The sequence below is a fragment of the Chelmon rostratus genome, chromosome 18 (assembly GCF_017976325.1).
Source record: "Chelmon rostratus isolate fCheRos1 chromosome 18, fCheRos1.pri, whole genome shotgun sequence".
In the NCBI taxonomy this organism is placed as follows: domain Eukaryota; kingdom Metazoa; phylum Chordata; class Actinopteri; order Chaetodontiformes; family Chaetodontidae; genus Chelmon; species Chelmon rostratus.
The window spans coordinates 13,567,280-13,593,763 of NC_055675.1; the positions used below are offsets into that span (position 1 = coordinate 13,567,280).

A 26,484-nucleotide genomic window follows, 5' to 3' on the forward strand; every position below is an offset into this window, starting at 1 on the left:
TCTGCCTGCCTGTTTGTGTGCATGTTCTGTGGCCTCGAATCACTGTAAGACGGCCAAGTCTCCCGCTCTCCCCTAGCCTGAGATGACGGAGGGCATTTTTATCCACAAAGACCGTGACAGAAACGACAGGTTGGAGTAATCAGAAGCTGTCATTAGATAAGATGACGGGCGAGGTCAGAGCACACTCGAAAACTCCATGAGATCACAGCTGAGGGGGACTGGGTGTGATCAAGAGGGAGAACTGCTCTTCATCACTCCACAAATATCATAATTGGTGTATATGTAATGCCAGAAGGGCGCAAAGGTTAAGTCATCTGTAGGTATGTGAAATACACAACAGCAGCCAACGTTAGGAGCACCATCTAGTGTTCCACATTGCTCACAACAGGCCAGCATTGTAAGCTGTAGCATGTAAATATTTGGAATGCCTTTACTTGCATACAATATTTTACATATAAGCAACATGAAAAGACGCTGTTTGCTCCCTAAAATCCATTTAAAAATATCAGTCTTACAAAGCTGGTGCTCCTTTTCCTAAAACAACGGTTCTTGTCTTACTCATTGAACTCTGTCCGCTGAGTGAACTACGCAGACTTTCCACAGAGCCTCCGGCCTTAAGCTTCGGCTTCTCCAGAGAATCGGTGTCAGGCTGAGGGGACTGAGGGGAGCCAGGGGCTCCATCCGGGCTGGACTAAAAGACAGAAAGAGAGGGGAAGGTGCAGAGGGGCAGTGAAAGGACATGAGGGAGGGGGAGATACAAAGGAAATGTTGTACAGCGAAGAGATGAAAGAATGGGAAAGATGGGAAAGTGTGGTGGAGAGGTTGACAGGCGGGGGAAATAATGGAAACAAAGAAAAGGGAAGTGGGAGAGTGATGGGGGGGCATTATTTATTTTATTGAAAAACAGGTGTAAACATATAAAAGCTCTCAGCACTAATATGACTAAGCTATAAATCAAAATTTTACTAACATGCAAAAGAAATTCTGGAAGATTTATCTCTTAAAATTCTCTTAATTTGAAAAGATATTTCCCCCCATTTCAAAACCCTCATAAACTTCCTGAAGACAGAAAAACAGTAAATCTTCTATGAACTCAAGCTGCGCTCTCTTTATTCTGGGGAAACAAAAACTGTCACCATTTAACTGGATCTTAAAGTGGTTTATTACTTGACGATGGCCAATGTATCATGTTGCATAAATCAGTATTAACTGGATCAAAATGCTTTTCTTTAAACTTTTGTTTTTGTTCAAAAGCCTTCAGAAAAGCTGAAAAAAAAATCCTGCATAACAAAGCAACAACATATTGCACATCAATATGCTACACTGCACTTTTACTTGTGTCTGTCATCCACTAGGTGGCACTGTGGTATACAAAATGACCTTCCCAACCAATGGCTCCATGAGTCATGCCAGGTTATGTGGGTCACAGTGTTGAAGACAGGCAGATGTTCGACTGTGCAGTAATGACACATTCAACATCAAACCGTGGGGCTGGACGGGCCGCTGGTAAAGCCACTGGATGCCCAGGAAAATTAGGCCATGGCAGACGAGACGGCCATTACACTCCCTCGCACTTCAACTCTCCATTTCCTGAGAGCGAGCCTCGGGGAGGCTTGCATCACTCCATGAGCTCAGCGTGGAGCACACACACTCCACCCTACACGCTGGGCCCGGAGCGGAGCAGGGACAAATCCAAAATGTGTGCGAGTGTGTGTTTCAGTGCTCTGTGTTTATTCTGTAACTAACACAAATACCCCCACCCACTCACAGCCCGTGGACAGAATATGTGGCTTACACTGCAAAACATCCTCTAAATGTTTGCAGAACACGGGGAGCTTTTCTTTCTTTACAACTGCGCTTGGCTCACCGTTTTGAGGATTAAAAAGTGTAATGTGTGGACTTGTGGGACTGTTTACGTGTCAGCTGCTCCGTTGTAAATAAAGATGAGGCTTGACTGCGTTTATACATGCCTCATTCGTCCTAAAAACAATGCGTGTGTTTGCAGTCACGTCTAACCTGCTCAGACAAGGAGCTGCTGTACTTCTTCGACATGCGTTTCCTCATCGTCTCCTTGACAGACTTGACCTTTTTGCCGATTGAGATCCGGGACGTGGTGGGGGATTTGACCACTTCTCTGTATATGGCCTCTTGGTCTTTATTCTGTGATTAAAAGAAGGACAGACAGGGAGTAGATGAAGGGGGAGAGGAGAAGGCAAAGGGCAGGGAGATCCCAAACAGAGCAGAGGAGGAGATTTAGTGTGACAGGAGTTGCGCCCCTCACAGCCTCTTTCCAACTTCACAAGCTGCCAGTGCTTACATTGGCCTCGGAGCCCGCGTTGACCACATGGAGCGAACGGTTGGACAGGTCGAAGCCTCCGAAGCTGCACGTTCTCTGCGGGGGGGGGGGCAGAAGACAAAGTCAGATAAGCCACATTCGGAGGGTGGCCTTACAGCAGCTCCCCATCCACGCCCACTGAGGGTCAACTCACGATGATTCATGCTTGGCACGACACAGGCAGCAGCTTGATTAATGTACATGGGTATATGGTTTGTATATAAGCCGGGGCATGATGTCATATGGGACTGTGGACAGCCAACAGACATGATGTAACACAAACTGTTATATGAGCTCCTCTTTAAAAGTGCGAGTTACTGCATGGTCCGAGGCAAATGAGCTGTTATATTGACCGTGGAGCGCACGCAGCGAGCTGCTCATATGCTTTAGAGCTGGAGTCCCTGCAGGAAGTATTGGGGAAAAATAAACCTTCCTTGATGTGGCCAAAGTAAAATATGCAACTGCACAAGTGAACGTATATTCGTTGCATTTCAGCCTGATGCAAAAGGTTTTGTGGTTTATTATGAGAAATGCAAAACTGGGCTTAGTATGTAAACATGCACAATAGGTTTGGTTGCGTAGGGCTCACAGTATGTTATTCTCATCAGAAACATTTTTCAACTGTTTCTGCTGAGAGGACAGGGTGATATGGACATTTCTTTTCTTGACTTTAGAGGACAGCAAGATAAGGGGTAGACACAAAGGGGAGCTATGGCATGGGAGGGAAAAAGAGATCCAGGATCTTATCGCTGAACTGGCTCTGGCTTTTTGAATCCTCCCTAAGCCCTGCAGTAGGTCACACACAAACATGGAGACACAGACATGCACGTACGCATCTGCCAAAAACACACTCGGTTCAAGTGGGGGCACTTCATGGCCTTTCTCCATCACTTCGAAAGCCATTTCTGCTAAACTGCTCGGCTGAACGCCCACAAACCCCCGGCCGAAGATGCTCCATGTGAGAAGGCGTTAGCACATTAAGAAAATAGCTTCTACATTAGATGTCCACAGCTGCAGTCCACATCACAACTTCCCAGGAAAAAGCACAGTTTGGAGAACAAACATGTTTGAAGCGACGTCCAAAAAGAAAACTCTGAATGTCATGGCGATGTTCGATGGAATGGACATGCACCCAGAAAAAAAAAAAAGAAAAAGTCTCTCAAAAGATAATCATAGGAAAGAAAAACAACTAAAGAAGAAAAAAATAAAAATCACATCTGCAACCATAGAGGCACGGGCCAAAAAAGGACACGAAAAGCAACAACAGAAAAAGTGGAGTCAAAGAGTTTTTTTTGGATGAGAACGACCTCCAGTGACTCACTAGAACACGACAGGATTCAGGTATCCTCAAAGCTGCAAGATAGCTCCACTACATCACCACCTAGAGCGTGTGCCACTCCCTCTGCTGGATACATGTGGGGAACGATAAGCTACCTGCAGAGCAACCAGACTGTTTTCATGCTGGTTGACAACATAACAGTAAATAGTAGATCTTTATTCTACCTGTTTTTTTCTGTTGTTTCCACTTTTGAGCTACTATACTCAGCCTGACAAGATCAATTCGTCGAGCCCACTCAGTCACTTGAACTGGGCTTAATAAGGCCGCTCATTGAATATGCCTCTGAGGTGCTGCGCAGTTCTGAGGACGAGCAGCTTCAAGCGTGTGCGACATCTCTTTCGTCCACAGATTTCAGTGGGACTGTGTGAGTGTGTGTGTCCTTCAGGGGTCTGACATTTATAAAAAAAAGCACTTATAAAACCTCTGTTGGAACTTAACCTCCCAAGTGGGCCACTGCACATTCCACAATCATTCTGTATTCAGCTGGAATTAAAAAAAAAAAAAAAAAAAAGGCTTAAAGCCAAAGGCATTCACTTAAAGGTCAAAGAAGATGGCATTCTTCTGAGGGAAGTTAGGTCTGTGATAGATATGCCAGCCCCTTGCCTTTTTCCCGCAGCTGCAGCAGATTTCTCAAGCAGAAAACACTAAATGGACAAGTTGAAGTAGTTTGACCTGCCATGTGTCTTGTGTTCGCTCTACCTTCGCTTATAACCCCTGAGCTATTCTGCAACTTTGAAGCACCGAGTCCTGCTCACACGAGGCGGTCGATTTTAAACCTCACGGTCCAAACTCACAGACTTCTGCTGGATGCGCAAGAGCACCCGCTTGGTGCAGCGGTCCACGCTGGCCGCCCACTTCCTGTCCGCCTCGCGGTCCTCCTCCAACAGACAGCGGCGCTCAGCGCGGCTGAGGGTTACCGGGCGGACCAGCTGGGCCCAGTTCAGGTGACCGTACAGGCTCCGCTCTACCACATAGGTGATGTTCAGCTCGCTGACGGCCGTTCGACCACGCAGCCTGCGAGAGGGGAACACCCAGCCTCCTCCCCCGCTGCCAAAACCTTTTGACTTGGCTACATCACAGCGTGCAGGGGAGGAGGGGGTGACAGACAGAGGGGAGACAGGGGTCTTGGCATTGCGCGAGCGTTGATACAGTAGGTGCTTAGTGGAGTAAGCGTAGTTGGGGTCAGGCTTCCGGTGCGTCCAGCTGCCGTGATGCCGGCTGGCAGGTTGGTGTTTGGGGCTGCCTTGGGGTCCGTCATCCAGGGATATCAGGAGGCGGGACTGGGTATGGGGTTTGGGGCGAGGTTTGGTGAGGCCATAGTAGGCGTAGAGAGCTTCGTTGTTACTTACCCCATGGGAGATGGAGCTCAGGGCCTTCCGCATCTCGCCGTCGGTAGTAGAGCGGGACAGCTTTCCTTCGTCGTCCAATCCACAGCCATCCAGCTCCGAGAAGGAGGAGCCACTACCTCCTACGCCGGGGATGGAGCCTCCCAGACCCCCGGAACCAACTGGGGTTCTCCTTGGGGGCCGGATGAGGCCGTGGGTGCTGGAAGACTTGCTGAAGGTTTTGACCAGCTTGTGTCCGGACCAGGTGTCCAGGCTGCTGGAGGAAGGGGAGTTGGTCAGACTGTCTGTGTCTCCATCCAGAGAGAGCTGATCCTGGGTGAGAGAGGGCAGGGAGATCTCCTGGGGCAAAGGGGGCTTCTTCAGGACCCCTGTATACAGAGCCGCGTTGTCCTCACAGGTGGGAGGTGCCTCCAGATTCAGAAAATCTACAGAAGAAGAGGACAGAAACGTTTACTCTAGAGGATTTAGACATCAGATTCTGCATAGTCCCATGACCCATCTGTGGTTTTCCAAACCACAGCTAGCCAACAAAAATTTCAAAACACATTCTTAAGGTCTGAGTATTGGGTAAAACCCATGACAGATGAGAATATTCAAAAAAAAAGAAAAATTCTACTTTTTAAAACAAGTCATTAATTTCCAAAAACCCTCAGTCGGACACAATCACATTACTATAAACTTCAACCTAACTGCAGCAAAGACAAAGAGCGTGATTTACTGCTCAAAACTGATTTTCAACACACAATTGTCACAAGTGATCCAAGCAGAGCTGACATTTATTTACAGAGGAAGATAAAATAAAGTCACACAGACCGTAGCATGGCCTGGGAACGACAACACATGAACATTGATTGGCTATTATAAACAAATGTTTTGACGGGTTTAAATCACGTGGAACTGTAAGATAATCAAAGGAACACGGGTGCTACGAACCTTCAGAGCCATGTTTCTTGCCCTCCTCCACCTTGATGAGTTTTTTCCTGACCCGGCGCGTGGAGTTAACCAGCTTGTGAAGCCGCTTGAACTTCACGGAGTCCTCTGATTGCTCATCGTCTGACTGTTCACGGGACTGGTGGGAGAGAGAGAGAGAGGGAGGGATGATACAGTAAAAGGGACAGGCAGTCAGACGCTTTTCAATCAAATAAACCTTAAAAAAAAAACCTTTGACAAACACTTTTGCGATTTTCAAGACTTTTTGCGACAGATGGGGGCATTGTTTAGGATGGAGTCAAAGTTAGTGAGGTGAGAAATGGAGGATTGGAGGGATTGCGGCGCACCGCATTGTGTGAAGTTCAAATTCATAGTAAACACAGAAATAATGAGCCAGATGAGACAGTAATTTAATAAAATGGGTACAACTGAATGACACAATGAATCAGTGTTACAATGAATGGTCTATTTGGCGTTACTCCAGAGGAAGTGGACGGATGCTGGTCGTATGTTACGGGTGTCAGCATCCTAGTATTTTCCCTCCATTGATGGCCACTGTGTTTAAACGCTCAGAACAGTGTAGTGGAGTGGAAATGAGACCAAATAATGAAGTCACTAACAGTTTCATCACTCTCTCTCTCACACACACACACACATATCTAGATGCTACACCCAATCAAAGCACACACAAAAACTCCCCAAGCTGTGTGAGTGTGTGTGTTTGTGTGTGTGTGTGTGTGTGTGTGTGTGTGTGTGTGTGTGTGTGTGTGTGCGCATGTATGGGTCGCTCTGTCCTCCATGTGATGATGATGACGATGCTGATGAGCCTAAAGATTGTCTGGCAGGAACTACTGTCACCATCACGGCGCTCAAACAGCTTAATTTGCTTCTATTTGGCGCCGGTTTCCACAGCAACGCCACCGCTCCGCTCGCGTCCTGCCAGCTCCACGGTCGAGGTCGACTGCATCGCTTGCAAAGGGACACACAGCACCAGACAGAGGAGGCCTGCAGGGCTCAGCTCTCTGTCTCTCCGATAAAATGCAGCCTTCTCCCCCAGCTCTAAAGCTAACAAGGAAGAAACCGCTTTCTCGCTGTTTCGACCACAGGCCTGGCTCAGAGGCTGCTGACATGCATTAGGGATGTTAACAACCGCGGCTCGGTCGGATTAACCCGTCCGACATTGTCCGCAAATCCTTGATGGCACCAAACCCACCTCAGCAACATCCTGATCTTCTGATTGCTGCTGGCGTGCTCTCGAATCATCGCCGAGTTGGAAAAGGCAACACACTAATCAGCGCGGCATCACGCGGGTCCATCCTATCAATCTTTCCTCCCTTTTGCTTGCACTTCACCGCTTTTAGAACGATCAACATTTAGGTCTTCCGTCACATCAGGCCAGCAGACCGGCGCTAGGGTACAGCCATTCATTTGGCCTCTGACAGACTGCAGAAAAAGTCTCTGAAAACCCATAACTTCGCTGTCCCTCAGCCCAATCCTCCCTGACAATCCCTCAAGTGAACCACACAGTTCTGGCTACACCGGCGACTCCTTCAACTTTCCATTTGCTCTGGATGAGTGTATTAGGTTCAGTGAACGTAATGTAATAACAAGTCTGTGTCCGAGAGGACTGATAAAATAGGCAGTAGAGAGACTGTGAGATGAGTGAGACTACCAAAAGGTTGGACTCCTCTATCTTGGTTCCACCTAATAACTATTATTGGGAAGTGTAACAAAACAAAACATGAAGTCACTCGTATGACTCTGGTATGTGGGGGATAACCATGTGCAGCACAACCCACATGATTTGTTCTTCCTGCGTGACAGATGAGAAAAGGAGTCGGAGACTGTAAAGAGGTGACTAGGATATACAAGTACTGGCCCAGTTCTGAGGAACACCACCACCCATGCAAATGACCAGATAAACAGGAGAGAAGATACACACACGGAAAGGAAGCCAAACACAAGAGGTCATGAATCAAGCAGGGCTGAAAGGCTGCCATCGAAAACGAGGCCAGAACAACAATTCCATCACCATAATTGCCATTTGGCTTCACGGATGACTTTGAGGAGCGTTCCCATGTCTTTGGAGATGCAGTTAAACTTAGAAAACGGCATCACAAAAACAGGACAGTCGTGAAAGAAACAATCGAACTCAATCGCCTCAAAACTCACCAGCTCACTTTAAGCGGCGGCCAACCGACGGCGAGAGCGGGTGCCGCAAATCCACGGTGCGCCAGCCGCACGATCCAAAATAATATCTGTGCCCCTGTGCGCGCGCTGGCGGATAGAGACGCAGCCCGTCAGCGGGTTTAGCTCTGAGGAATGAGGGAACTGTTTGAAAGCGCAGAGAAAAGGCGTGTTGTGCACGGAGAACAATCCCAGCATTTGAGGCCCTCTGACCCTGCCTTGGCCCCCAGATCGCTAATGGCCGGTCCTGGAATGTGGCCTCCGATCGTCAGGGGAGAACAGCATCAGAGGAAGGCACAGAGCGGCCAAAGATCATACACAGCCAAACATGTCGGCGACAAGCATGTCCTGTATATTCACATGTCTGTATATAGAATAGAGGCGCATAGAGACACGCAAAACTGTTAACTGTTTGAATTTGGGAATGACCTAATTTCATTCATTAGAGGGGAGAGGGGGCAATGTGTGACACCAATAGAGGCCCCAGCAGACTAGCAGTATTTCCTGAAGAAGCCAATTTTGGAACTGGGGGCCAAGGGGAGATACAGAACTCCCCCCTTTCCTGGGCCTGGGGGAAAGTGCATAGTCTTTATCTTCTCTATTCCCCTCTCCCTTGTTTCCTCTCTGCCTCCAGCTCTTGCATTTGTTCACAGCCTCCAGAGCCGAGCTGTGTGTTCCTCTAAACAATACTCCTTCAGTAACTCTTCCGTCCTCTACCCCTGTCTGCGAAACCCCCAAATCAATCTTCCCACAGGAAGTGAGCAGCTGCCACCAGAGGGGGTAACGTGAGGGCTGACGGACCGACAAGAGGGCCGGCGAGCCCGTGCACGATTCACGCATCAAACAACCAGACGGCAGGCACAACTCGAGCGGGGGTTATGTATGGCGTAATTAACCTATTTTTCATATGGAGGGAAATCATCAATCATTATGCAGAGGAGGAGTTTAATAGTGACCCTTGATGATGTGAGAAACCATTTTGCATGAGTTCTTATTCTATTTCTTTCGGTAAATCACTGACGTTGAAGAGTCACCTGTGCAGCTATGAATGTGTACGACTCAAGCACATCTGTCACTGAAGCACAATCACAAGCTTGAAAGAAATTGTATTTATGGAGATGCAGCCCTGGCCAGAGTGGAAATCTAAATCTGTCAGAGGGCTGTAGGCTCAACCTTACATTTACTTACAATAAGAACATGAAATGCACATGCATAAAGGGAATGAGAGTAAATGCATGAGACTGCTCTTTGGAAATGTCAGTGCTGTTTAGTCAGGAATTAGTGGCTCGTTTCGAACCAGCACTACTGCACATGTGCTGGGAATTATTTTCAGAGCGCTTGGAATTTTTTGCGTTTGGATAAAGTCACTTCCTGCAAAAAGTGGGTCAGTGTGTGAGACAGTGTGACTGCACGCTATTCCCATATGACGCCACACGGTAACGAAACTAATGAAAAGCCGCCGTCACCGCTGTGAGTCGTGAATCTGCATCCGAGTTGACCTATATTTTTTTTTTGAAAAAAGGAAAAGACAACATATGCAAACACACGACAGAGAGAACTGATTGTCAACAAGCTGCAAGCAACAGATGTCAATTATCACCAGATGACAACTGTCTGAGCTGCAGCTCCACGACACAAAGAATCCTCAAAGGTCTCGAGGTTTGGAGGCCGTCTCTGCATGGATCACAGCTGACAAAATCCCTGCCAACAGAAGCTCACGCTGCAAGGGGTGACGGGTAGATTTTTTTGTGACTCCACACTCGGCTTTCCGCAAGTTACAATTACAGCTGATTGATGGAAACAGACCCGGCCTGAATTTCCATAACACAATTTCCTCGTCGCTACGGCAGCCAGTTCTGACTTCGTTGAGGAGATGTTTCACATGAGACGCCCATGACAGGATTAACCTGATGAATAAAATATGGAAGAGGACTTGCGACATACCGCGCACAGCTCAGCGTGGCTGCATATTCATGAGCGCAGCCCCAGAAAACCAACACTATGAGAGGTAACACCCATTAGGATGCACATGACATGGTGGAGAAAATGCATGTGCACAGGCGGATGTACTGCAGTTCGGCCAATGAATGAAGAGAAAAAGAGAGGGGAGATAAAGGGAGAGGAAGGCAAGATAAAAGTTGAGTGAAGGCGGTTTATGCACTGCCCTACAAAATATTTTAAACACATTTAGAAAGAGGGAAGTCAATATAGGCAGATTGCATTTAATGAATAAACACACACGTCCATGCACACATATGTCGGAAACAACAACGGTCGTCCTCGTTGGCTGAGAAATCAAACTTAAAGGTGAGAGTGGTCGAGGTGAGAGTGTTAAAGAGAGGTAGAGCAAAGGGTTTCGGGGGGGGTGATGGGGTGGTGGGAGGGGGTGTACTTACGTTGCAGTTCGAGGACTGGTTTAGATTGGCTGCAGATCCGTCAGCCCACTCTGCAGTGTCAGTACTGCTGGACTGTCTGCTGCGCTCATACTCCTTCAGCTACGTGGAGAAGAAGAGTTTAGAGAGGCAGAGGAACAGGGCGGGGACCACCCACTCTCACCGAGCATGCTACATCTCTCCGTAGACTAATCAGGCGGTTGACGAGTGTCAGTCGTGTGCATGTATGCGGACAGACAGGCACACGGGCAGAGCAGAAAGACTCAACCAGTGATGTAGTGGTAAATAAAAGGTGTCGACTGTAAACCAGGTTTGCTGATCTTCATGCAAACAGCCGCTACATTAAAGTCTGATATTGATATGTTTTATGCAAAGCATTAATTTATTTTTAAATGTCTCCTCCTGCAAATTGCCTTCTTTTATTTGAGTGATGTGACTTTTTTTAGAATGAAATCTTAGACCACCAATACAAAAGGGGACTGGATATTTACTGGTTTAGGTTTATATTCCACTACATCCCTGGACACATTCAACATACCACTGTACTGACAATAATATAAAGCAATACAATATCAATCAGTGACACACTAAATAAAGACACACAAGCACAGCAAGAAGTCAAGTTAACTATCCACAGAGGCTGATCATTGATTGGTTTAACTGAGTGTCAATCTCAAGAGGGATCAAGCTATCGGCCGAAAAGAAAATCAATGTTCTGAGGGGGGAAAAAAGGGTAAGAGGATGATTAACATCTGCCTTGTCGAGAGCAATCCAGCGCTCAAATGCTGCCGGACAGTGCATGCTACTCATGAGCAAGGCATTAAAAGAGGTGATTGACAGGAAGGAAGGAGGGAAGATGAAGACAGGAGAAACGGAAACAAGGCCAAGAAAAAGAACAAGACCAAGAAGAAGGAGGAGACGGAGGAGGCAAATAAAAAAAACACACCATCACCGGAAACTGATTGAAAAGAAATATAATTTAAAGGAAAGCCAAGTAATTATCCACCATGTCCACCTAGAGAGAAAACCCACAATGCACCAGGGCATCCCCGCCAACAGATGGGGCTATTGAGTTACTATGACCACCAATCCAGCAATTATGAACTGAACAACACACCCACACACACTGCATGAGCTCACACCCTAAAATCCCCAGACTCAAACCTCTGGACACACCAATCGTCTGGAGTTTGAGTTTGTGTGTGTGTGTGTGTGTGTGTGTGTGTGTGTGTGTGTGTGTGTGTGTGCCTGTGTGTGGAGAATAATGCAGGGTTAAAATGCGGGGCCTCGTACATGTTAGTAGGAGTGAGTCGTTTTAGTAAGAAGAGAACTGTGGTGGGAATATGGAGCAGAAGTTGGGGGGGGGCTAATCCAGGGGGAGGTCAGGGGATCTGGGGGTTGAAGGGAGGCTACAGGGAAGGGGAGGGTGGGGGAGGGAGGTGCAACAGGTGAGGCAGGGGTTCAGTGGAGCTTCCTACCCGAGCTAGAGCTTCTTCAACGGTGATCATCTTCTCTTTCACCATCATCATCAGCTGGATTCGCTCTTCGTCGCTCATGGTGATCTCGCTGGCCACGTAGCCTATGTCTTCTCCTGAGAGGTGGAAAGGGCAACAGAGCGTAAGGTCAAACATGGAGCGACTCCTATTCAAGTAGATGCAGATCCGGAACATGAACAAACACAAACCTTTGGATGTCTGACGCATGACTGGCTTGTGCTGAGACTTGCGAAAGTTTTGCCAAAAAGATTTGTTCTTCTTCTTATTGTCCCATTTACCTAAAGGGAGGGCAGGTTCAGTCACATGGTGGGAAACATTCACCTGATACACACCAAGATTCCCATCATATTGTATGGCTAAAGTCTGCCTGAGTATAGACGACAAATATGAAAATGCATCTGAACTTACCTCCAGATCCATCTTCAGAGCTTGATTTGTGCAGGGGCATTCTGGGGGAAAAGGGTTAAGAAGTCAAGATTAGAAAAGATTCACACAATGCCATGAAGTCTCTCGTCTCTGTCATCCACAACCCTGCAACTGTGTTTATACATGTTCATTTATGGCAAAGAGGGCCTGCAGTTCTGCCTGCTCACCACTAGGGGTCAGTGGTGGTACTTAAGTGACAGCAAACCAGGCTCCTGAGGCTTAAGAGGGAGAAGATGGAGGAGAGGAGAGAGGAGATGACATAGACAGTGACATCCCTGTTGGAAAAACAAGAGGGTCAGATGAAGATGGTGGTAATACAGAGTGTTTATGAAACAGTGAAGAAGAGGGGGAAGGTCAACAAGACGAAGAAAAAGAGAGAGCAGCCATGTGAAAGTGGAGAGGGAAAGCACGGAGGCGAGGAAGAGAGGAACAGAAGGAGAGAGCGAGGGGAGGAGGAGGAGGAGGAGAAACCACAGGGCAGACTCAGCCTGTTTGTGTTTCCACTTCCCTCCACAGGATAGACGGTCACGAGGAAGACAGAGGGAAGAGCGGGAGAAGAGGGAGAAGAGGGAGAAGAGGGAGAGCGGGCATACGAGAGCAGGAGATGGAAAATAACTGAGTCCTGACATGTCTGCAAACCTTCCTAAATAATCAGGGGGGGGGGGGGGGGGGGGGGGGGGGGGGGGGGGTAACAGCTCCAGAGCCGCTCATCGTGACACACGAACTGCGCTCAGCCTCCAATCAAAAAGTCATGTACCAAGCAAGTTCAGCAGGCCACATTAGGCCTGACTCTCTCTCTCTCTCTCTCTCGCTCTGGAGGAGAAAGAAACCACATCAGTGAGCTTCAGAGTAGCTGCTGGAGCCTTCCCAGAGGGAGAGACTTTGTTTTCAGATGGGGCTAAGTGGGCTGAGAAAGAGGGTGAAGTAGGAGCGAGGCTTCAGGGCGGATTGTGTGTGTGCGGACGACGCCCTACAGGTGTGTTTATGCGCGCGGGAGCGACGGCGACCGCTTCGCGCAAGCTTTTTTTCCCGTCCTTTCAATTAAAAGGGAATAAATCACCGGGGGGGTAAAAGGAGTGATAAAAACAACAAATGTGTCCAGTTGGGAGCCTCAGAAACCTATTAAGCAAATCTCTCCACTAAAGGCGGAGCGGTCTCACTGCTGCGCCGTCGCACGCTTTCACACACTGACACACCCTTTATGATTGGAGCCCAGTGCACGCGGGCGTGCAGCTGCTGAGCCGCGCGGAGAGACAGGTGGCTGCCAGGGAAGCAATGTGAAAGTGTGTGACAGGATCAAAACAAGATGAACGGGTCACTTCCCTCTCCAGTGGCGGTGTGTGTGTGTGTGTGTGTGTGTGTGTGTGTGCATGCATGCATGTGCATACGCGTTCAGATGTGTGTTAAGACATAAGCCCTCTCTTGGTGCAATGGGAAATCTTCACGCGGCTTAAAGCCCGGCTGCCATGGCAACATAATGAGATGCTAATTGAATGGAGGCCTGTATGGTTTGCCCCCCTGTTCATCCCCCTCTCAGATAGGCTAAGGCCAAAGCTAATGCTAATAGAACTCACTCAATAGAGGCTTTTCTGTGGCGGCACTGCTCCCCCTCCCCCTGCTCTATAAATTAACCTGCCGTGTGGCGCGCACACACACATGCGTGCACTCACACACTTTTGAAGAGCCTGAACGTCGTTCAAAGAGTGTCAGTCCAGGCATTGTGCGGCTAGGCAACTTAATTGGTTTAACCTTAAATCTTTGGCATGCCTTTCTATTTCAGTTCTGTTCTTTGCATTGAATAGGGGACTTTTAACAGCTTTTTCCTCATTAGCATAAGCCAACTTTCTATTTCCTGAATAATTATAAGTACAGTATCTTAACTTTGGCTGAACTTCTGCAGGATAGGTGACAGTTTCTTGTCATGATACCTCTGCGGTGTGAAAATGTCAGAAGTGTTTCAAACTTGGGACAATGCCACTGAGGCTATGAGGTGCAGCTAGGGATGCACCGATCCAACACTAACAAACTATAAACCAGCACAACCAGCACTAAGTATTATGTGGCATGAGGGCTGTCGCTAATAATGCAACTCAAGGTGCTTCATTAGATGCAACACAAGTAATCTGGTTAGAGATACGTGGTCTACGTGTTGTATCGTAAACATCAGGGGAAAAAAAGATGAGTAAATAAGTGATGATTGTGTAAGCAGCCATCACATGATGCAGCATGAATCACAGGTCCTGTATGACAGAGCTGCAGTCCAGGAAAGATGATGAACCGGCACGCAGAAAGATTTGGACACACAGCTGCGCGTCTCCGTTTTGGCCTCTCACCAGTAGTCTGTACTGCGCTCAGCATAAATCACAGCCTTGCACACGTGTAATGTGTGTGTATGGTGACTGTGCGTCCTGGGGTGACGGCAGGGCCGGCCACCTGGAGCGAGGTGACCTCCTGTGTTCTGGCGGAGACAATGAAAGGCAGCGACCCTGTGCGACGGCGGCAGCGTCCGCAGGAAGAGCAGAGGGATGAGCTCCGCAGGGGTCGTGGGGGAGGTAAGCAGTCACATGGAGGGGGAAGACGGGTTATCATACGGCAGGACAATAAAAAACTACACAGATAAAAACACGCTTTTGTGCTTGCGGGTGTGTTTTCCTGCCATGCGCATACTCTGCTCCACTCTCAGAGGGAAACAGCTCCATGAGGGCTGCAACAAGTGCTAAACATGCTGACAGCGTACTGAAGTTTTCCAACATGGTACTGCTGTTCTGCACAGATTCTTCACATGACACGGATTACATTTCCATCTGATTATAAGTTGCATAAGCGGGGCTTTTTGCGGCCCAGCTGCCTCTAAATTCGCCATCTTACAAACCCGGTTAGAGCCAATAATTAACAATTTGGATCTTGCGTGTGCGCGCATGTGTGCTTTCATCAAGATCCATTTGCCTCTGCTGTTAACCTTACTGATAAGCCTGCCGCCCCCTCTCTGCAACAATACCCACCAATCAATCACCTCTCAAAACAGGAAGCCCCCAGCTCGAGCCCTCCAGCCCTCCGAGAGCGCTCTGTCGTCGTGCCTCGCATACCAGACATTACGGGAGCCGTGCCCACCTCCTGCCAACGGAGTGCTGAGGGGATGCACGGACACAGGGGTGGCACATTCCAAGATGGAGGCTGGGTAGCCTCCCCCTGGGTGCTATTGTCCTGCAGAGAGGTGATGACGGGGGTATCCGCCGTGCACGCGAACGTGCATGTGTGCCTCTTTGTGAGGCTGCGAGGAATGCGTTGCGACGAATGGAGGGGGGCTTGTCTATAACTCTGGCAGCACATGATAAATCACTATACCTGAAACCCATGCACAATGGTGAAAAGTGGACAATAGGCGATGTAATAGAGAACAGAGATGGAGGGGCTGGCAGAATGGATTAAAAAAAAGACTCCTGAGGCTTTGGATGGCGGACGTTCTGTCACTGTGTGTAAAAACTTTCAAAAAGCGATTAATTAGATAAAAGCGACATAAATCTCATCTGGCTTTTGCACCAGAAATGGAGTTTGTTCTTAGAGAAGCAGATGGCGAACGTGTATGTGAGGCGGGCCGCGAGAGGAGGCATGTGAGGCACGCAGGATAGAAAGAAGCCAGGCTGACAGGACGAGGAGAGAGAGTAGCCCAGCGAGGGGCTCTTTCTGGGACCCCCTCGAGCAGCAGAGAGACGTCATTCGAAATTTGGCATCTGGTTCCCATCATCCCCGGCGTTCGCCTGTACAACATATACGGCCATGGGAGAAGAGATCATGTCTGTGGTATGCGCTTCCTCTGCCGCACGTGGTCGCCATGTGAACGTGACAATTCAGCCGAGGGGGTCACACAGGGGTGGCAAACACACTAAGTTTGGGAAAGTGGAGATAAAGGTGAGATCAGGTGAGATTTATTTAACCTGTGGCGCTGGTTTAACTGGGTCTGGATCTGTCCTCTTGTCTCCGCTACAGCTCTTCTATATATGTAATGAGGATTTTTTTTTTTTTTTTTGAGGATCTAACTGTGCTTGACAGCATTTACAGAGCTGTGCTACAACTTAAACGGCTTTAAATGTATGCACAGTGATCTCATGGTGGGCCGTGAGGGAGGACTTTCATACACACAAAATACTGCGGTGTGAAAACACGCACACACACTTTTTGCTGTACAGGAACCAGTGAAAAGGAACCCCACCCATGCACGGTTCCATCCTGCTCTGTCGTTCATGCTCCTTTGCTGCAATCATTTGGCCATCACCCTCTCTGCCCCCCCTCCCCTCCTGGACACAAAGGCAGGAAGGAAGCAGAGAACAGAGAACGGCTGCTGGACCGAGCAGGTCAGCCGAAGGCAGCGGTCAGTGGTTTTCCTTTAACCCCAGCAGGGATGTGAGCTCAGGGGATCGACTACGGGCATGTGTGTTATGGCTACTCATGCCGAGGGACGATTTCCTTTATATCCACTCATCTTTATTACAGTTAGGGCATGTTTTATCAGTTAGGGATGGTTATGTCATCATTACAAGCACTGACATTTCCTTAGCCTGCAGTAGGTGCACAAATGAGGCATATCGTGTGTTAACTGCTGGCTGTTGTTTTTGGATTAAACTCTAAAGGAGTACTTTGTTTTTTTGTGAAATGCATGTATTCGCAAGCAACAGATGAGAAGATTGATGGCGCTCTCATGTCTGAACACTAAATATGAAACTGTTGCCAGCAACCGGTTAGCTTAGCTCAGTATTCCTTGGGCAAAGTGGCTTTTTGACCTCACAACGAACCAAAAAACTCGATATAATGTGTTAATAAGTGAACTTCAGAGGTGCTGAAACAGGACTGTGTTTGTCTTCCTGTCTGAGTAATTGAGTATTTTCATTTATATTCAAATACACGTAAAATCAAACTGCCTCGCGCACACCACATTCATCCATGAGAGCTTTCCACCTGAGGAGCTGACTTCTACTCCCCGTGAGCAAGGTCAGAGGCCTTTCGCACGGGCCGTCACAAGCTCTATCAATCACACGAGCTGCATATGGAGGTGCGTGTCTTTCCATTCGCCTCTCGCCGTCTCTGGCTGCGGACACGGCGAAACACTGAGAGTGAGCCGCGGCTTTGTGTGCAGGCGCGCACGCTTTGATGCGATCCAGACGCAGGCTGCGCTTGTTTTGACATGCAACAGACATCCATTTCAATCCAAGCATATTTCATGGTTCCACACTGGCTCCGGCCACATGTTACGGTGATAAAGTGAGGGGGTGGGTGGGGGGTGGACGTACTTTCTGTCGGTTTCTGGAGTGGACACCTCACTGCTGAAGCCTAATGATTCCTGAGGACAGAGAGGAGGAGACAGGTGTCAGATTGATGTTTTTTTGATGTAAAGCTTATGTTTAGTGCACATGCTTTCTCTGCCTACCTGGATCTCAGTGCGGAGCTGCAGCGATGTGCTACTTGGGTCCTGTTTCTCCTAAAAAAAGTAGTAAGAGAGACAGAAGAAAGAGAGTCAAATGTCAGCCACTTAATAACACAGAGGCATATGAACTGTGGGGACTAGAATGGTAAAACAAGGTCTGTATATGGAGATGAAAGGTCAGCTGATTGCAGAAACAGTGGATGGTGTGTTTAACAATGCCCTCATGTGGGAAAGACGTTCTTGGGTCAGGTTCATGTAGACACACCTGCATAACAGTGAACACAAACACAAGCACGTGTGTGCACACCAGCACAGACGGCTCGACAAGTCAAGCCTTGCTCCAGGTCCCCAAACCTGCAATACTTGATTTGATTGTTACTGAACTGGGCAGGGGTGTAGCCTCGAGAAGTCTTCGCTTTTCAAGCAGAACAAAACATGACATAAAACGCCTACGTAACTGGGCCCACGAATTCCAAGATTTGCAGTGACGTTCCGGTGTTCCCCTCCCTCAACACAAGGGAACACCTGCCGGTTCGTCTTCCATCTTCAGAAGACAACGTACCAGATTTTAACAAATGAAACGGCAGCACGCACCACCGGGCACCAGTGGCTCATATGGAAAACAGATACCCATACTTTGGCCATGAGGAACAAACTACTCTGTACGAAAACAGCGGAAAATGGCACGAGTTTCAACTTCTCCTCACTTTCGCTTCCCGAGCCTCTCCAACCCACAATGTCGGTCAGGGCTGTTTTCGCTGCAACTCAGGGCTGGTGCTCGTGCATGTCTAAAGCAGGTGTCCTCATCATGGCATTTCCAGATACAGCTGCGCATCGCAACCAAATGCTTCTACAGACACAGGGGCCATGCAGTCACAACAAGCCTGCAACTTAGATTTTAACCTGCAAAATGTGTTTATTTAAGCCAATGAGCGCCTTGAGGGACTGGTCGAGTGCACAGATTCCTGGTTGTGCTTTTGGACTCACACTCGACCGATGCTTACACAGTCTTGTGCTCAGGCACCGCAGGACCAGATGGGGTCCGCACTTTGCTTAAGGGTAGCGAGCAGATTTTTCGGCCTCCCTAACCTTGAGGTTACCATCATGCCAACATTGTTCATTACAAGCAGTCGATTTTTTGCTCATTAAACAATGAGAAATTATGCTCTGCTGTGCCTTTAATCTTTCTGACATGAGCCGGAGGGGAACCAAGGACAACCGAGCCCCTATAGCTTGCTTCCGTTACGCTAAGATATCATAAAAAGGCAAAATTAGAGCACATAAATTGGGACTTATAATTAAAATATTGGTGAGAATAGCAATGCATACATGTGGCCGACTTGAGAAGAGTGAGTATGCAGACTAGAAAGGAGATGGGACTTAGTCAACCAGATGCTTTAGTTAAGAATAGCTGTACTCTTTGCTTTCATACATTTTGGGCTATTCTTGGCACATATTTTGAGGAAGGTCAAGGTCATGGTATTACTGAGATTCTTCAAATCCCAGTGAGAAGAGAAAACAACGCAAGACAAGTTCCCGTTTCTACTCTACGTTTCCCTTTTAACATTTTACCAGATACAGCAGATTTATAGGAATTATCTCATCATGCAAACATGGATGTTACCATTTCTGTTGTTGCCTGTCTTGCTATCTATTCAAATAGGGTGTAAAAGTAAGTTTCAAGGATATGGACGTGAATTACACAAACACCAATAAATCTTGTTCTCCGTGTTTATGTGGGACTGTTTCACCACCTAAGTGACTGCCTTCCTAAAAACCATTAAATGGCACTTGCTGCTGCCACCGAGAAAAGACAAAGTGAGTCTGGAGTTTCCCAAATATGCAGGAACAGGAAATGAGCTGTTTCTGAGAAACGTGCATCATTCTCCATCTCTACAGCCAGATATTAGATCGTAAGGAAGCTGAATCCACAACACTTCCTACACTTGATCGGTCATGCTTCCTAATCAGTGACCTGCAGTTTAACTTTTTTTCTTCTTTGAATGGGCTTCGGGCATGGGCGTAGAATCCCTCCCCACACCCCCACCCTCTATGCATGAGTCAGAGAGTAGCTAATAGTTAAAAGAACTTGGAAGTGACACTACCTCCTTTAAGAGCTCTTTAAGAGCCTGTAGCCTGCAGGTCATATGAGCAGGAGACCCTTAGTGCTGAGGAGGCTGAAAGCCTCAAAATTAGCCTGAACCCTTCACTTACCACAACAGTAATCAGCAGCAGGCAGACAGTAGCAATGTTAGTGAGACAGTCTGGCTGGCTTTATCTTCAACGTTAACTTTAGCAGTCCTCCCAGCCCATTTGCCTGTTTATCTATTGGTCTGCTACAGTGATCAAGCGGACAGAGGCACGGGTCCGGAAGTTCTTTGGGAAGTAAATCAAGCAATGCCTGAAACAATTTGTATGTCTCTGGGAATATGGTGATTCCCATAAGCCGGAGAGCAGGTACATGTCAAAGGTCATAAAAACTACCAAACCTACAGAAGCACAGGGTTTGGTCTCACTGCACTGCCAGGCTGCGTGTAGGGAGAATCTGGGAAGGCACCGGATGTCTTTTTCTTGCAGAGGCAGACAAAGAAAGAACACATCTATCCATTAAACAAGCACGGCTTTGGCAGCCCGCTCTGTTTAAACAACTGCATGGTGCAGAATAATGTGGGTGTACTCAGAGAAACCCACATGAAGAGGGAACAAGGTGCACGCTCACACGCACACGCAGCCATGTATGCTTTGCTTCACAAAGGCAGCCGCGGATTGGTTTTGCTTTCAGATCCTCTTCGACGGCTTCTCTGGACTCCAGCGACAGTGGCGATATGCCAGTCTTGCCAGTGGGTATCTACAAGGAGCGTGCTTGTTAAGAATATTTTAAAATACGCTGCCACACTGTGCAAACACACCACACACGGACGCGACCACAAAATACACATCCAGACACAGACCCTGACAGAGCCACATACGTGCCACCACAGACATAAACCTAGACAGAAAACGAGGAGCAGCAACTCGCTTCCACGTCCACAGACAGAGCTCCAAAGAGACGGCGACACAAAGCAGCTCTCTGTTCCTCTTACTCCCCCTCTGCTTCCCTTAACTCCCTGTCCGTGCTTGCCATCTCCGACATGGAAGGAGGGAGTGAGAGGGCGAAAAGATGAGGAGAAGATCAGCGAAAAAAAACAAACAACACCTACATCCCGCTCGCCTTTTCACTGCTGCTATGTGAGATGAATTTGCCACAGCGCGCAAAGGTAAACTTTCTCTCAGACTCATGCATCGCCAATGGAGGAGCAGAAGAAAACGGTGGAAAAAGTTGCCAGCATAACTGGCACAGTTTCTAAAAGAGAATGGCAAATTGATGCATATTTGAGGGGGTGTCTGTTTGTGTGTGTGTGTGAGTGAGAGTGAGAGAGAGACTTAGATCTCACAACACACTCCCAGAGGGGGTATGCTATCCTTTACATGAACTTGCCAGCATCAGCTTGAGATACTGCCCTACTTACCCTGAAATGGCATGTGCTGTACATGCGTGCAAATGTGGATGTGTTTTCTCACCAGATGTCCACGGGGTTGTTTGTGCACAGCTCACTCTGTGTGTGTGTGCATGTGCAACTGCGACGTACTGATTGCTTAAGCGTGACTGAATTGAGTTAAATCAGGTGAAAGAGAGAGAGAGAGAGAGAGAGAGAGAGAGAGAGAGAGAGAGAGAGAGAGAGCAGTAAGGGAGCATATGAGAGAGTGCTCCGTCTAATGAGGATCACGATGTTTGCAGGCAGGGGAACTAGCATCTGAAAAGACTCAACTTGGACACACACACATCATTACACACACGGACGCATCAAAAGCTCCAGTAAAAGTGACTGGAAGTTGCAGAACCACGTTGCTTTCCATCGTTAACCCAGAAACTACAGCTAAATGTTGCTACAGCAGGACCAGACTCTGTTAATGAGAAGTAAAGGATAGAAATACTGATGAATGTACAATACACGCAGTTTGGTCCGAGCACAAAGCTCACCAAAGGTCTGAGTTCCCGCTGCGGAGTTACTGCCAAAGTCGGGGGCAAAAGTAGGCGGATATGCGGCAAAACCAGAGAGACCAGTTGGCTTGGTGGAGGCATGCCAGCTGGCATGGCTGGGTAAATCTGGGCGGGCGACTATGAGGTTGCTAGGTAGGACTGCACACGTGGAGGGACAGGCACCGACTGAAAAAGGCTGGTGCAACGCCCGAAAAGATGGGACCGGTATGGCTCGACGCGAGCCTGCAGAACCGGCTCGCTTGGGGGATCTCACGGGAAGATCTGCAGACGCGCACGACACACATGACTTGAGCCCAAGAGTTTGAAATCTCGCACGCAGAGAAGCACGAAAAGGCACCCTCTCAGAGGACGGTTTAAATCAGTGCGCCGTGCCGCCTCCGAGCTGCCTCACGGTCAAATTCATTTACAAGAAACATAAGCCATCAGCGCACTCTCTAACACCTCTATCCGCTTCCTTTCCATGGGACTTGTGAGTGAGTGCGTGTGTGTGTGTGAGCACAGGCCTGCGTGCTTCGACAGTGTACACAGCCCTGTGGATCATCATTGTTTCGGTATTTCCATGCAAATACCAGAGTTATTACACATTCCAGTGACAGAACCACGATGCCTCGATGCTGACTAATAAATCATAGAGTGAAATTACAAATATACCGCTTGCTTTCCACAAGGGTTATGCCAATAATGGAGGTATGCCAACATCATTTGAAAGTAATCTAACGGCAACAAAGGCTGCTGGTTGCTGAGCATGTTGAGTTACGGTGTTTCTAGGCAAAAGAATGAAGGCGGAAAAGGAGAAATAAGCAGCAGAATTCACGACAGTTTGCCTTTCTTCCACGCTGTAGTTTTAACCCGGCTGAACTGACCCACTTTGACGAAGGAACTTCACGCAGGCGTTAGCACATTAACCGCACTGTTCCTCACCTCGTGGCAAAACAAAACAAGCCTGTGCTTGAGACTTGACCCCCAACTGTCAAGCCGCTCAGCCAGAAAACCATTACAGAGCATTCCTGAGGCGAGCGGATCAATCCGACACCAGCTGAAGCGTTCTTGTGTCAAAAATGTTTTGATGATGAAGTCAACAGCGGGACCAACTACTGAGGGATTCTGGCTAATGCATTAAAAGGATTTAATCTTCAAGACCTTGTTTATCCGCGACTTCCAAATTACTCCAAAGGATATTACCACAGACACTGTTGCAATGTCTCATCACAGTTTACAGCATGTAGAAATGTGTTAAAACGGATGGCCCCGCAACCGCAAATCCCAAAATTGATTTACACTTGATTTTTATTTGATGTACTTCATCTGTTCCATCGCTGTGGTTTGAGAGACAAGCTAATATCTAGTTTGATGTTTTCCTCCCCTCGGCTATACACGATTATCCACCCGACCAGCCAGTCTCCGCAGGCCTCAGGGATCCCTCAGTAGCATCCATGTCCATGTTTTGGCATGCTCTTACATTTAGTAGCAACTACAGTGATGAAGAAAAGATACATTTAGCTTTGGACTCTTAATTCAAGCTTGGGTGAATAAAAAACTACATCCCTCTAAGCCATTTGCAACCGCAGGTAGCCTATACAACCAATGCAAAAACTTCTACTCTCTGACCTATGGAAATTAAATGATATGTAAGTAAACACTTACTCATCTATCTTTAAGGTAGGATACAATAGTATTTCAATAGGCCGAGTCATTCTGTGATGTTTTTGCAATTTGTTAAATGGGTGGAAGAGACAACAAAGATTTTAGATGTAATTATACACATTATATCAACAGCAATTACACCAGCAATTTGCCTAAATACAGGCCCGCTTAAAAGGATGGATCTGAAATTCATAGCTCTCTTCTTGTAAGTGAATTGTGTAAATGATTTACCATTTGTGATTTTGGTCAAATATTTCACATATAATAACTGCAAAACAATACAAACATAGCAGTTAACGCTCTAAATGTCCTGGCCCGACCTTTCACTGATCTGTTGCGTGAAAAAAAACACTTTTTGTTTAAGTTGCTGAGCTCGGTTTTGATGCTTCCTGTCACTTCCACCAATAAGCCGATGCACCCGTGTGCATCACCAAATCAGCATCCCAGTGACAGCCATCCACACTCCCGTGGACTATAGGAGCGCTGGGAAACTATGCATGGCAGCACTAATCCATAGGTCACATTCCCAAAGCGGGATGTTTATTTAACCCTCTTTGTCCCTGCTAGTCATAAAACTAACATGAAGATGCAGAGACAGGAAGTGGGTACATCGATAGTCATCTCTGAGAGAGCCTCTATCATCAGCTCCTAATAGGGAGCGCTCCACGTTTTGACCACAACAGAGAGCCATCACTTTGTTAACTGAGAGGCCCCTCGAGAGCTGGCCCCTCGAGAGCCGGCAGACGCGTTGTGCAAGTGAAAACAAGCACAAATGTCCGGCTGCACACATTTTTGTAAAACTGTCAGTTTTACATTTCTCAAGAAATGAGCCAAGCAACCCCAAAAAGAAACCGAAGCGTTCACATTAAGAAAAGGTTAGTACACTGGCTGGACTGATAGGCAAACCGCCAGATTTTGGAGAACAGAAACCTAAATAAGAGGGCTTCTTCTTTCTCTTTGGTCTCACTGTGCTGACCACAGCTAGACTGTGGATATCGGGGCTTTCTGGTGGGAATTTTAGAACAACAAACTGTTGTCGGCAGACAAAGTTAATGTACAGAGAACCAGACGATCGTCATATTTTTACCTTAGGCTGCTCTTTTATGGCAGCATGCTCGTCCTTCTCCACCACCTCCTATACCTCAACTTCTGCCTCCTCTTGTTGAACAGTGAAAGACCAGCAAAGGTCAAGGCTAAGCTGATCTTTGCCCTTTAAGTCCCATGCCTCCTGACCAAAAGCTGATTTGCAGTGACTCAGTAACCTCCTACTGCAAAAAGGTTGCAGTAGGAGAGAAGTGAGGTCACTCAAGATACCGGTCAAAAATAGAAAAAAAAACTGACCTATAAATTTGGCATAGTCGCAAAAAAAAAGACAATGACTGCAGAGGGTGTGGGTCTTGTGGACACATGATTGCATCACCCACCATCCTGTACCCTTTACAAGTGACAGGTCTTTCCCTAAAGGCCAAGTCCCTCAGGAGCGCCACTTACTAAATGTCTCCCCATTACTGTGCCTCTTGGACATTGTGACCTTCTCTAACCATCTGCTATTGGTCCTGAGGGAGGCGGCTGGATGGCGTTGGCTTGCAGCCACTGATTTCTGGACACACTTCACAAGATACAATAGTCATTCGCTGTTCTCTTTCTGCCTGGGTGTCCATTCTGCTGCCCTTATTCTCAGTTCATCTTGGCCTCTCCTGCCTGTCTGTCTCCCCGTCTCCTCTTGTGTATTACTTCCACAGTGTATTTCACATTCTTGCTTTAGTTTAACAGACCTGGCGCCACAGCCTTTGAGTCTATGGGGTGTCCAGCCCAGTGGAACGAGCCAGAAGGAGAGCTGGCCATTGATACTCTTTAACAATACCATACTGTCTAAATGTTACAATATAAATTACAATACACTCTTACCCTTGTTAGCTTGGTAAAGAAAAGGCTGCTCTAGACTTTGATATTCCCCAAACCTAATTTTAGAAAAGGACTGCACTGAAATGCGAGCAAAGTTCAATCCATACAGCGTGGGTTGATACTGCACCTTTGAGAGCTCTCAATAAGGTGTTGTCTGACCCATATTCCTTCCTTCATGTGTTTTCTCCCCTCTTCTCCTGTATTTCGGTGCCAAACTTTGCAGAGTGGCAGGACAGCTGCAGGCTCTCACAATCCCCATTCCCCTCATCCTCCCTCCCTTCGTCTTCCTCTGTTCACATCCTTATCCTCCTCCTGTGCTGGGCCTCAGGCTCAGGGCCCAGTCAGCTCTTTTCCTCTTCTCTTACACACGGGCTGCAAACTCTGATTGCTTCCCCTTCCCCTGTTTTATCTCTGCAGGATGAAACCTTCCCAAATGATAAAATGTCCAGGGGTAATGCGCATCTCTGTGAAACTCACATGATGGAAAAACTATAGACGACGGCCACACAGAGAGAACACTTAACCTACGATCGGTTGCAAAACGCATCGGCATATTTACAGCTAAGACATTTTTATGCGTTCCAATGCCTCGCCTCAAAGCTGTGAGAACAGGATGTCTGCCTGCAGTCATTAAGAGGAAGAGCACGATAAATCAGCTATCCATCCAAGCCATACCTGTCAACCCAACCAAAACCACATGGCTGCCTTCGAGCAGAAGAGGCCTCCTATTAAACTGGAAAACCAGTAATGACAGACAAAAATATATGAGCAAAGACAATTTGGGCATGGGCTAAAATAAGAAAAGCTGAGGTAACACGATATCAGTGTGAGTGAAATCTGTGGAGGTAGAACTGAACCCCATTTTATTTAAGTTGCTGTGGATGAGCTGCTACCAGAAGTCAGAAAAATACAACCAATTGTTTCAATTATTTTAGAAATTGAGCTCAAACGGGATTTTCTAAGGGCTCCAACCAATAAATTCACCATGAATAAGTCATGCAGCAGTTATGAAGTTAGCATAA

The 26,484-nt window shown here is 47.5% G+C and overlaps 1 protein-coding gene across 3 annotated transcripts in view; it reads right to left on the minus strand.

The window, feature by feature from the left end:
- sash1a (SAM and SH3 domain containing 1a) overlaps nucleotides 1–26,484 on the minus strand; it is a 155,016-nt gene that overhangs the window by 14,000 nt on the left and 114,532 nt on the right. For 2 of the 3 annotated variants that reach the window (XM_041958348.1, XM_041958351.1), the window contains exons 3-13: nucleotides 17,875–17,925; nucleotides 17,738–17,787; nucleotides 12,435–12,475; nucleotides 12,215–12,304; nucleotides 12,009–12,121; nucleotides 10,534–10,632; nucleotides 5,954–6,089; nucleotides 5,024–5,445; nucleotides 2,318–2,392; nucleotides 2,017–2,160; nucleotides 559–691 (exon numbers count right to left, since the gene is read on the minus strand). In XM_041958348.1, the coding sequence (XP_041814282.1) occupies nucleotides 559–691; nucleotides 2,017–2,160; nucleotides 2,318–2,392; nucleotides 5,024–5,445; nucleotides 5,954–6,089; nucleotides 10,534–10,632; nucleotides 12,009–12,121; nucleotides 12,215–12,304; nucleotides 12,435–12,475; nucleotides 17,738–17,787; nucleotides 17,875–17,925 (1,354 nt within the window). The remainder of the gene's footprint in view (nucleotides 1–558; nucleotides 692–2,016; nucleotides 2,161–2,317; nucleotides 2,393–5,023; nucleotides 5,446–5,953; nucleotides 6,090–10,533; nucleotides 10,633–12,008; nucleotides 12,122–12,214; nucleotides 12,305–12,434; nucleotides 12,476–17,737; nucleotides 17,788–17,874; nucleotides 17,926–26,484) is intronic. The other variant, XM_041958350.1, reaches the window with a different exon arrangement.